At 32.4% G+C, this 12,888-nt stretch overlaps 1 protein-coding gene across 1 annotated transcript; it reads right to left on the bottom strand.

Annotated features, from left to right (window-relative positions):
* Nucleotides 1-3,238: 3,238 nt before the first annotated feature.
* On the bottom strand, nt 3,239-3,802 carry LOC140442466 (uncharacterized). Its single transcript, XM_072533536.1, has one exon. It carries the CDS (start codon nt 3,800-3,802, stop codon nt 3,239-3,241), a length of 564 nt encoding a protein of 187 aa, XP_072389637.1.
* Between the last annotated feature and the right edge of the window lie 9,086 nt (nt 3,803-12,888).

The following is a 12,888-nucleotide window of genomic DNA, read 5'->3' as shown; positions in this document are numbered from 1 at the left end:
GTCGAATGAAAACAAACAATATAGATAAGATGAACCAATTGTGTCCAGACTGTTCTTTAGGAACTGCTGTTAAAGCTAAAATCGTTAGCCATATAAAAAAATTACAAAAAGCAGGCTTTGCACCAACCAGAACTGAAGTAAGAATTATGGCCTCTAATTTAGTTAAGCGATTAGGAATCCCAAATAAATTTAATGTTGAAGAAGGTAAATTTTTAAATTCATATTCATCAGGTACAACAGTTACTTATCTTCTACGTTTAGTTAAAGCTGGTAAAAAATGGTTAGAACTCTTTTTGAAACGAAGACCTAAAATTTCAATTAGAAAAAGTTGATATCTGATATCTCATGGTTTACTGTCATTAGGACAATTATTTTTATATAGGCGTATCATTGATGTTTTCGAAAAAGGTAAAGTGGAGATATGTTATGACTTTAAGAGCTTTTTATGATGTTATATTTATTATTATTTAAATCAGATTGAAATATATTTTATTTAGGTTTTGTGTAATTTTTTTGTCATTTATTGCGTTGAAATTTCTTTTTATTTCTATTGATTCGTGTTTGTTCTTAATCTTGTACATTTTAGAAACTTGACAAAGGCAAGGGTTTCCTACCGAAACGTTGATTTCTATGGAAAATAAAATCTAGTTCCACATATAATATAATTTATTGAACCTAAACCCAAGGAAAACTAATTTTATATTATATATATACATATAAAGTAGTTAAGTATTATTAACTGACACGTTATGTAAAATAAAGTTTTATTTTGGGGTTGAAGTCATTAATAGGACAGGAAAGTGAAACTCTTTGTTCTTTATCTAGCTTTCGCAAAATTTATTTGCTTCTTCAGGATATGCTAAAATATGGTATCAGTAAATACAATGAAATTAAAATTAAATAGCATTGTATAAAACTATTATAAAAACTTACAACATGAGGTTAATCCATTAAATTTTCAAATTTACAAAACATTAAAACTTAATGCATAATAATACTTCTTAGAAATGGTATGCATCAATAAATATCAATGCGTTAATAAAAAACTGATATTGATAAACTAAGCAATATCTATAATTACATTCTGTCTTACAAAAATTAATACTATAATTTTCTAATATTAGATTTTTTGACTATAAATACTATAATTTCAAAAAATTTAAATATTCATATTTGGCGCTACTTTGTACGTAATCATAATAACAATCAAGAGCTAGTTATCAACAACAAAAAATATAATAAACAGAAACGAGTGTCTTTCTGACATAAATCAAACATCAACATAATTAATGTCATAATGAATTTGGACAAAATTAAATAAAATTAAAATATTGTACTTACATAACTAGATAATTTTAATAAGTTAAGTTTTAATGTTTTGTAAATTTGAAAATTTAATGGATTAACCTCATGTTGTAAGTTTTTATACTAGTTTTATACAATGCTATTTAATTTTAATTTCATTTTATTTACTGATACCATATTTTAGCATATCCTGAAGAAGCAAATAAATTTTGCGAAAGCTAGATAAAGAACAAAGAGTTTCACTTTCCTGCCCTATTAATGACTGCAACCCCAAAATAAAACTTTATTTTATATACATATATATATATATATATATATATATATATAATATATATACATATATATATAATATATATATATACATATATATATATATATATATATATATATATATATATATATATATATATATATATATATATATATAGACTTTAGAAGATAAAGATGTGCGAATGTACTGATAAACTTTTTTACTACTACCCTCCACTTGCAATGATAAATTCTTTAAATTCTGTTCAACTAAACTTTAGCAACGCTTGTTTGACTTAGTTAGAAATATTACGGTAAGCAAGGAAATCATCAAGGGAACCAGTGAGTTTATATGTTCGCCACAGCTTTTGCTTAAGTCAAATTAAGCGGATAGCTGAGGGGTTAATTCAAGGTTTTAGTCGATTTCTGTATAGCTGGCGTTTGGTTGTGTGATCAGAAATTACAGAATAGTTGTAATAGCAGTATAAAGAAAAGAGTCCCACATTAACGATGGGTAAGTGATAGGATAAAACTGAATTAACATTAAACAAATTAGTAGTGACATATGTTTCGAAATTATTTTTAAAAAGCTGTGTTAAACTAAATTAAATGTGAGCAGTAATAAGTGAATGATCAGAAAGACCACTACTTTTATTGTCAATTTATATAAATTTATTTTAAACTTTTCTTTTATGAAATACATATATTTTTGTAAATATTCCACTTCTGTTATATTTTTATTACTAATGTAGTTCGAATCTATACCAAAGCGCAGAGGAACACACCGCAAATGAAATGACTGACATTTTTTGTGTAATAACATCCGCCAATTCTTGTAACGATGAACATTATCAAAGCACGTATTTCAAAATCGGAAAAACGTTCAGGCATTACCAAAACCAAATCTCCGAATATTAGGACCATTATATGTGGAATGATGGCAAATAAGAGCAATCAGTGTCAGAAAGGTCTCATTTTGGTGTTGTCGCTATCATCAAGCAAATTATAGCCTACTGCCCGTTTTTGATGTATTTTTCCCGAGTAGATTTATTTATTTTACAGGATAAAATAAAATTTTTGAGCTAAACTGAACAGATCAAATTGGTGAACAAGAAACTAACAATAAACAATGTTCTTACTATTTTACGGGGTTTTCGATAAAATTATTACCAGGTTAAATATATTAACACTGGAAGCGCTGACATTTCTGCCAGTCCTATAAGCGCGAACGGGTCATTTTTGACCCGTATGATCTAAGTCAGAAATGTAAAGGAAACTTGAAACAAAATATCATATATTTATTTGATATCTAATAATAGTACAAAAAAAGTTAAAATCTAATATAAAACATTACTAGATAGTGCTCTTACCTACATAATGAACATACAAAGTATTGTGTGGAAATGCATTGTTTACAGACTGTTTTTTTATACTTCTGGCATTTTATAAATGATTTGTTTCCAGGGCACTCTGATTTGAGTCCACAACGTGTTTGCTTTTTTTGAGGTTCATCGATTTCATCTGGGATGGCAGTTCGTTTGACAGTAGCTCTAGTGCCTGCGTATTTTTCTGGGAGTTCTTTTCCTAGCTTTAGAATATAATTTCTGCGGATTATTTGCGATTTATTCAATGATTTATATAATATCTAGGCATTTATTCCAACTAAGTCCTAATCTTATCTAACCTAACGTAACCAAATTTCCGACACTAATGCAAACTTGTCATCTTTCAGTCTTTGCGATCGTGTAGACCTGACATCGACTAAATAAAAATATTTCATTATTTCTCGAAATTTGTCACGTGACATTGCCGCTTTTACAAAAGCATTGCCCCACTTCTCGGACCACAGCGAATCCAAATCTATACCTTTAGCACCCATGGATTCTCGTACATATATTATAGCTATAAATGCTTCTAACTCTTCTATTGTTAGAGACCAAGTATTTGAATGAACTCGGCGTGTTTTTTTAATAGTACAGTCGGTGATATATTTTAAAATTTTATCGGCAATATGAAGTCGCCAAGCACTGTTACACGTTTCATCTACACGAAGATTGGCATATGGTGTAGGCCCGGAAATATCTTTGAACATGTTTTGATGTGCTCTTCTACCAGCAGATGCATTATACAATGCTTCGATCTTCCAAAGTGTACCATCAGCAGCTATAATTTCTGAGCCAACAGGAATTTGAGAAAGAACATCATAATTATATGTTTTCCATGTATATCCTTCGTCTGTCAATGTCATACCCTTTATTCAGTTCATTAACCTCGTCGTTTCTCCTGATTCTCCATGTGCCGTCTTTCTCTTGCACCAGGCCATATACTTTTCTCAGTACCTTTCTCTCTAATGTCTGAGTTGTGTCTGCTCTTTTTTCGTCATTACCCAGGTTTCACAACCAAAGGTTACTACGGGTCTAAACAAAATTCTGTAGATAGTCTTTTGTCTAATAATTTCAATGTCATCAATCTCTTTTTACCATAGTATGTACAATTTCCACTGGAAATACGTGCATTAATTTCGCTACTTACTGAATTCTTCTGATTGATTTCTGTGCCCAGATATGTGAAGGGATTCACACGTTCAATAGTATAGTTGTCTATTGCTTTATTATTTTTATGCTCAGGTGTTGTTTTGATTGTCATGTACTTAGTTTTTATTTCATTTATTTTAAGCCCTCTTTTTTGTGCTTCAGGATCAATTTCCTTGACCGTTTCCATTAGTCGTATCTTGCTGCTACTAATAATCGCGACATCGTCTGCATATGCAGTAATCTGTTTTGGTGTTTATATATGGCCGGTTACATTGGTTTGTCTGATGATTGCTTCAAGAACTAGGTTGAACAGCATGGTTAAAAGTGCGTCTCCCTGTCTCACCCCCATGTTGATGTCAAACAGGGGAGACAGTTATTTATCTACTCTAACTGAGGCTTTTGAAATCTGCAATGTCATTTTTATTTTTATATATTTATTTGGTATACCTAGATTTCGGAGGTCTTCCAGCATTTTGTGTCTTTTCACACTATCAAAAGCTTGTTTAAAGTCTATATACATATTATATAGTTTTATGTTGTATTCATATGTTTTCTTTTGTATTGTTCTAAGTATGAATATGTTGTCAGTAGTGACTCTATTTGGTCTGAATCAATTTTAATAATCACCAATTATATTTTCGGACTATTCTGACAATCTAGTGTAGATAATGCCAGAAACAAATTTGTATATTACATTTAGCAATGTAATTGGTCTGTATTTCTAGCATTCCCTCTTATCTCCTTTTTTATATATTGGCTGTATAAGACCAACTGCCCATTTCTCCAGCATTTGCTCCTTGGTCCATATAAACTTTATCAGGTGATGAATTCTTTCCCAGAGTTCGGGTCCTCCATATTTTAACAATTCTGCCGAAACTCCGTCCGTTCCTGGCGCTTACTTTTTTTTAGTTTCTTTATTACTTGAAATACCTCTTCATAACTCGGATTTTCAATGCGCTGCTCCGCCGTAAAATATATTGCCTCGTTTTAATAGTTTCCATTGTCTGCATTTCGATTTTCCTCAAAGTATTCTTTCCATCTCATATTTTTTTGTTTCTCTGCTAGTAGTTCTCCGTCCTTGTCTTTGCATATGGTCAGTTTTGGTCTAAATGACCATAGTGTTTTCTTTTATTCTTTTATAGTGTAACGTTATAAAGTTCACATCATTATTAATTTATAGTTAAATAATTATTTTATTTTTATTTCTTTATTAATTTAATAATTCCTTAACCTTCAGTTTCTTTTTTACTATTTTTTCTTTAAAAAATAGTTGGCACCCTCTCTCTTTCTGTCCGGTAGACTAAATATTCTGTTCTATATTGACACAAGAGCTAATTCCATCATAGACATAATGTTCTATGTATGTTAGTTTGTGCTATATTCATTGTAGTCATTCCCGTGTAATTTTAGTTAATCAGCTTTTCTAACGTGGTGGGATATTCTTTTTTATGTGTAGTTGAAATTTATAAAAAAAGGTAACAATTAATATGAACTTCATTTTATTGTATGCAGAATTCTGTTGGGGTGAGTACTTTCATTGTAACCTATATTTTATAATTCTGACAGTATTTTCAATATTCATAACCTCACTTCTTTTACAGCCACGTTCTCGATTTTATGCGTGTAGGAATTTTACAAAACTTAACTAATTTTAAGAACAATTCTACTTTACTTTATCCTTGCAATCTTATCATTATCATCAGTAGCTCGACAACCCTTTCTGGGTCCTGGCTTGTGCTAGGATTTTTCGCCATTCTGTTCTGTTCCTTGCTTTGTTTTTCTAGTTGGTAATCTGAAGTATTTTCAGATCTTGTTCCACTTGTTCCATATATCTAAGTTTGGGTCTTCCCTTCGACCTTCCCTCTACTGGTGTTTACCTCATTATATGTTTTGGTGTTTCAGTTTCCAACATCCGTTCAACATGGCCCATCCAGCGCAGACGTCCGATCTTTATGGATGTTATGACCTCGAGTTCATTGTATACCGTGTATAGTTCAAAATTTACTTCTGCGCCATATGTCATTTTCTTTCACGCCCTTATATTATGTGTCTAAGGATTTTTCGTTCAAACGTACCTAATAGGTTCTTATCGCTTTTCGACAGTGTCCATGTCTCTGATCCATACACAAGGACCGGTTTTATCAGGGTCTTGTATATTTTGCATTTGGTTTTTCTTGTGATGTTGTAAGATCTTAGATGTTTAATTAGTCCATCATATGTTTTATTAGCGATATGTATTCTTCTTTTAACTTCTTCACTGACATTGTTATCTGCGGTAATTAGTGTACCTAGATATGTAAAAATTTTCACGCTTTCGATGTTATAGTCTCCTATTGTCAGATCCTGTAGGTTTCTTTGGCCTGTCGATTTGCTGACCTTCATGTCTTTGGTTTTTATTTCGTTAATGTTTAGGCCACTGTTTTGTGCCGCTCTTTCTATCGCATTAAATGCTTCAATCATCTCTCTTTCGCTTCTAGCTATGATATCAACATCATCTGCGAATGCCAATATTTGTACACTTTTTGTTACTGTTGTTCCTCTGGTGTTGACTTTTGACTTTCTAATTATTTTCTCTAATGTGATGTTGAATAGAATACAGGATAGGGATCTCCCTGTCGTTGGCCTGTTTTCACATGGATTGTATCTGTTGTAGTGCGTTTTGAATTCGAATTTTGCGTTGTACTTTAACTGTTTCTTTTACTACCCAGATCAATGAGTTGAGTTAGAATATAAAGCTCTTTCAGTGCGTGGATCAGAAATTCTCGATGGATGGTATCATAGGCACTATCAGAATCAATGAAAAGATGATGTGTGTCTATATTAAATTCACTAGTCTTTTCCAAGATTTGCCTCAAGACGAAGATCTGATCTGTTGTGGACCCCCCAGCTATTTGTTCCGCATATGGTCTCAATCGGTCATACACAATATTTGACAGTATTTTATATGCCACAGTAGTAGTGCTATTGCCCGGTAGTTTTCTCTCCCTTTATCTCCCTTTTTATGTAGTGGGATAATTACTCCGGTATTCCAGTCTTTTGGTAGTTGTTGATTATTCCATATGTTCACTATTAGTTCGTGTATCGCATTCAATAGAAAGTTTCCGCCTTCCTTTAATAATTTTGCGCTAATGTTGTCTAATCCAGGTAACTTGTTGTTTTTAAGTCTGGTAACTGCTTCTTGCATTTCAGCTACTAAAAGGGGCGTTGTTTCTCTGGTATTGGTTTAATACCAGAGATCCTTGTCATCTGCTATTTGTTTAATTGTGATTTTGTAAAATAATTGGCAAGGAAGTTAACCCCCTTTGATGTCTCGATAATACACCCTGTGTTATATTCTAGTTTACGGAATAATTTATGAAATAATTTATGGAATAATTTATGGAATAATTTATGAAATAATTTGTGGAATAATTTAATTTATGGTATAATTTATGAATTTATGGAATAATTTATTAAAGAACACGATGGATTAACCACATCTACAGCTGTCTTCAAGACCACTGCAGTATAATGTAGAACTATACAACTGCTTTAAACTACAACGCGTTACATCAACTTGAAATATGCTCATTTAATGACAATTCATCCAACCACCATCAGGAGCCATCAACAACTTACTCTGTCTACAACTTGAAGAAGTTAGTATCAATTTCAAATTTGTTTATTGTAAAGCAATAGGCAGAGTTTGCTAAATTTTCATTGTTTAATTCATAGTTTAAGACAAGACGGATTCATACTTAAAAGACTGAGCTGGGCAAAGCATACAGAGATGTTTGAGGTATTATTTTATAATAGTATTTCAATTCTCTTTGGTAGTCTTATCGTTACAATAGAATTTTCTGCTCTCGCAATGTCTGTTGTTATGTTCTAGGATTTCTTGTACTTGTTTTTTCAAAGCCTCTCTCTTTTTCCTTCTGCATATTCTAATCTATTAAGCTTAGCTTGCCTTTTTTGTCTACTGTAGTTCTGCATTCATCATCATACCATTTTGTATTTCTTTGATTTTTGGCTACTCCGACAGTTTCCTCTGCAGATTCCTTTATTATTGTTTTTAATTGTTTCTATTCTTTCTCTGCAGTACCTTCCTCTCTGATTCCGTTCTCGAAAGTATTTTGTTTTCGAGTTTTCGAAAAGTATTTTGATATTCTTGTGTATTTGTTGGACTTTTGAATTCTTCTTCATTCCATTTTTTAGTTTGGCTATTGTTCCCTTTTGCCACTGTCGCGAGTTTTTCCCATTTGATAGTGATCTAAGTCAGAGTTCGCCCCGCGATACGTTCTGACATTAGATATGTCTGTTGCCCATCTTTTTGAGATGAGAATGTGGTCAATTTTATCGGCTTCATTGGTTTCTGGTCTTTTCCATGTTCCTTTATGGATATCTTTTCTCTGGAAGTTACTGCTGACAACTACATAATTATTTGCTGTTGCAAGTTGTGCAACCTTAAGTCCATTTTGACTGGTTTCATTATGCAAACTATGTTTCCCAAATAGGTTTACGAAACTTTCTTCTTTTCCCAGCTTAGTATTAAAGTCGCCTAATGTTATAACAGCATCGTGTCTTTGGATTTTACCACATACTTCCTGAAGTTCTCCATAGAATCTTTCAACCTCGTCTTCATCAGTCTCTTCCGTCGGTGCATATACATTAACCATTGTCACGTTATGCAGTTTACCTTTGAGTCTTATGGTGTAAATTCTATCTAATATTGGTGTAAATGCAATAATGGCTTTTCGGAGTCTTTTGGGTACTATAAACCCTGCACCTTGTCTCATTTCATTTCCGGAGTAGTATAGTGAGAACTTATTTTTACGAATTTCTCCCTGACTCTTCCATCTGATTTCCTGCAGTGCCAATGTTTTGGCCCGGTATTTTTCAATTTCTTCTGCCCTACTTATAATGGCTCCTGCCTTTAAGAGGATTCGCACATTCCAGGTTCTAAATTTTAAATCCATGTCACATCACGTAAATTTTTTTTTGCTGAGTGCGTCGTTGTGAGATCCGTCCGTTTGTTTCATTAGCCATTATATTCGCAACAATTGAGTTTTACAGGGAAGGGTTATTACCCCTTCGCTTAACCCCGGCGAAATTCATCGGAGGACTAAGGCTCCCTTCTTCGTCAGCTTTGACCCCACCTTTCACTGGGGTTGGATACCCAATCTCCAGTGGGATTGCTCAGGTTACCGGTGTGTACCAACTTGGAGGTGAAGATAAGAAGAAAGAATTAAGATAGGAAATAGGAAGAGTAGTAGAGGCTGAGTGATGCTATCAGGATACGGCATCATGTATTGCGCTTCATTACCCCTTTAGACAACAAGATGAGAATATACACTCACAGACAAAATTATTGAATATTTTAAAATTTTCAAATTTTTGTTTTTTCAAAACAAATTCTAGTCATTTAAGTTGTTGATAGTAAAGACGAGTTTATTTTAACAATGTTAGATGAACAATTTTTTTATACTGAAAAAATTGCGAAAAAAATATTGCTTGTTATTAGGTAAGTCTTTTAAACTGACAGAAGTACAAAGATCAGAAACGAGGACATATATTAGTAAATTTTGGACATATCCTTGGGAAATTGCATTCCAATCATCCTATGTAGCAAGTCAAAGATACTCTACTATGTTTTAAACGGAATTTCTTTGTTGTATGCGGCGTTTCAAGCTGATCTTACAAGTGCTCTATTGAATTATGGCGGCGGCATGTGATCGAGCATCATCGTGCACTTACATGAATCTGTCATATCCAATGTAATATATGGCAAAACATGATCTTGCAGAATGTTTTAAACGTAAGAGGCACCAGTCATCCATCAAATCACTTTCACAAGTGAACTAATACCTTACCAAAATTTTATGTCACTACCTCTAAAACTAACGGTATGGGCGAGACTGCAGGTGGTGAATCGTTCTCCAATTCTTCTCTAGACGTGTTTTCGACCATCTGGCTTCCATAATAGGATTTTGGTGTCATCAGTGAAAAGAACATTTTTCCAGTTGTCGATATTTGACTGAATATGTATTCTTGTAAAGTCTAAACGACGAGCTTTATGATTTTGGAGAATACATTTCGTAGCTCATTTCTGAGATTCATCGATTTCAATGAGCGTGTAGAATTAAGAAAAAAACGGTCGTCAATTGCGGTTGTACATCTTGGGCGTCCTTGATTAAGTTTTTGTACAAAATTTCCTGTTTTGCAGTATTTTATTAGAGTATCCGATAATGAAGATCGACTTCTCCTGAGACGTCGTGCTATATCTTTTTGTGTATATCCATCCCCGTACAAAATTACAATCTGTGCTGCTTGGGCTTCATGGCAGTGTCGATTTAGTGGCATAATTGTTTTAACTTTAGTTAAATCAAAACAATATTTAATTAAACTTGATAAATTAAACTAAAAATAACCGAATTAGTATGATGTTTCCTGTAAGTGAAACAGGATTTTTATGATAAAATGTACGAATGACACTAAACGCTGAATAAACGCCAAAATAAACATCAAAATATTTCAAACCAGTTAAGTATATCAGCCTAATATATAAATACCATCAGTAATATACAACTATTTTAAAATAATAGTGACTACAAACAAATGATTGGAAAATTATATTTTTGTCCATGAATGTATATTACCCAGTAAATAAAGATAAACTAGCTAATGTAAAAAAATGAATAAAAAGGGGAGTTTCAGGAAATATAATTCACATAACAAGAGAATTCTTCTGCAGTAGGTTTAGTCACTCAGTCCATAATATTTTACATAAAACTAATTTTGTTGCATTTTTTTAATTTTGTGTGTTCATTGTAAATATTTAATTTAACTCTAAATCGTAGTAACAAAATATTTTCAAAAATAATACAGAGACTACACACAAATTTTACGGCTGGCGATTCAGGAAAATGTGTGAACTTGAGTCATAGCTTTTTGAAATACCAGTAGCATCTCACTGTGACAGATGCATTTACATTCCTCACCACTACGACACTCGTAATTCAGTTGATATTGCTGTGATTTGAGAGTAAAATGGAGTGAATAACCATACGTCACGAATGTCAGTTGTACGGCGAGCATCATTCTCTGCGGCTACAGTTTAATCTTCAGTGAAGCTTAATTAACGTTTGCGATAACTGTTAAAGCTGTCATTGGGTACAACTCGAACTTATTGAAACAGGCTTTTATTCGTATAAAAACAGTTGTTATCGTTTCTAGTGAAGAAAGAAAATAATCACTTTATATCGCTGTAGAAAGTAGATCAATATTGTTGTTTCTCGTAATAAATCACTTAATCTACTACGTAATTAAACACAGTACCGGCCATATTATCGAGCTCGTTCGATGGGAAATAATTCTCATTTTGACAACATTTAAATATATTTAAATTGATTTAATTAACAAATATATCTGTGGTTTTAAGACAGTTTAACCAAAATTATTTTAAGTTTTTTATTTACTAAGAGTTTAAAATGGTGCAATCCAAATAGCCTGCTACTTATCTGATTCCCTTCTTTCTCTATCGACTGAAATCAAAGCGGTGACACTTTACTCAGATATTTAGTTGCGGCCAAAACCAAAACAGTAATGTTTCTATATGTTTTACAATTGCGACCATCATTGACAATACATCACAAATTTTTAGTTCCAGACCATACCACCTGAAGTGTAGAGTACAGTAGAGTAGAGTATTTATTTAATTACACAACAGATAGAACTATTGTTTGTAGTAAGTCAAAACATACATAGTATTAAAAAATGAATATAAATCGTAACTTAAATACAAACAAGAACATATATTAAACAGAAAAACATTTATGGCAAAGTTACGGTAAGCAGTTCAGTGGATGTTCTGCAATAAGTCATATATTCTTCTGAGCAGTAAAAACAATGTTTTAAAAGATATTTTTTTTATAACTTTATCGAAACTATTACAGCTTAGCTGTTTTATACTTTTTGGTAAAATAGGGTAATAGTTAAAATTTTTTCTGAAATACTTAATCTACAGCGATTTTTCGTAGGTAGTGACAGTTTCGCGTATTGTGAACATGGACGTCAGACTGCTTTATTAAATCGACAATTTTTCTATGAATTTCAGTTAGAAATTGAAATATCAACAGAGTAGTTTGAATTTGATACAGAACAGCCGGCAGTGTTCTAGATAACTAACCCCTGCTAAAATCCTGAGAGATTTCTTTTGCATTCCAAAAATTTGAAGTGCATTTGTTGAATTGCCCCACATAATTACACAATAGTTTAGATGAGAGTGAAATAAGGAAAAATATGTCATTTTTAATGTTTCAAAGTTGACAACCCTTGCTAGTTGGCGAATAACAAATAATGAACTTGATAGCTTTTTCTTAAGTTGTGAGATACGAGCCGACCACTTGAGTCGATTATCTATGGTTATTCCCAATAGTTTAACAGTCTCTTTGTTAACTAGATCATTGTGTAAATTACTTGCAGATATAACCAAATTTTGCGTTTTATCAGAGTTAAGTTGTAGTTTGTTTGCAGCAAACCAGGAGCTAGATTTAGTAGAAACTTCCTCATGAGATATTTTTAAAGCATCATTATTTTTCCTGATATAACGTCTGTCGTATTATCTGCGAATTGTTTGGTTTTGTGCGGAGGTATGAATTTAGGCAGATCGTTGACATAAATAATAAACAAAAGAGGTCCTAAGACCGAACCTTGTGTCATTCTTCGAACCGAAATCATTGAGTTATAGTTACCGCTGAAATCACTCTCATCTGCGTCTAGAATACTTTGAGCCCATTGTTGAAAACTAGGATCATCGGAATCC

Source organism: Diabrotica undecimpunctata, chromosome 5, assembly GCF_040954645.1.
Source record: "Diabrotica undecimpunctata isolate CICGRU chromosome 5, icDiaUnde3, whole genome shotgun sequence".
NCBI lineage: Eukaryota > Metazoa > Arthropoda > Insecta > Coleoptera > Chrysomelidae > Diabrotica > Diabrotica undecimpunctata.
This window is presented reverse-complemented; position numbering and strand designations above follow the sequence as displayed.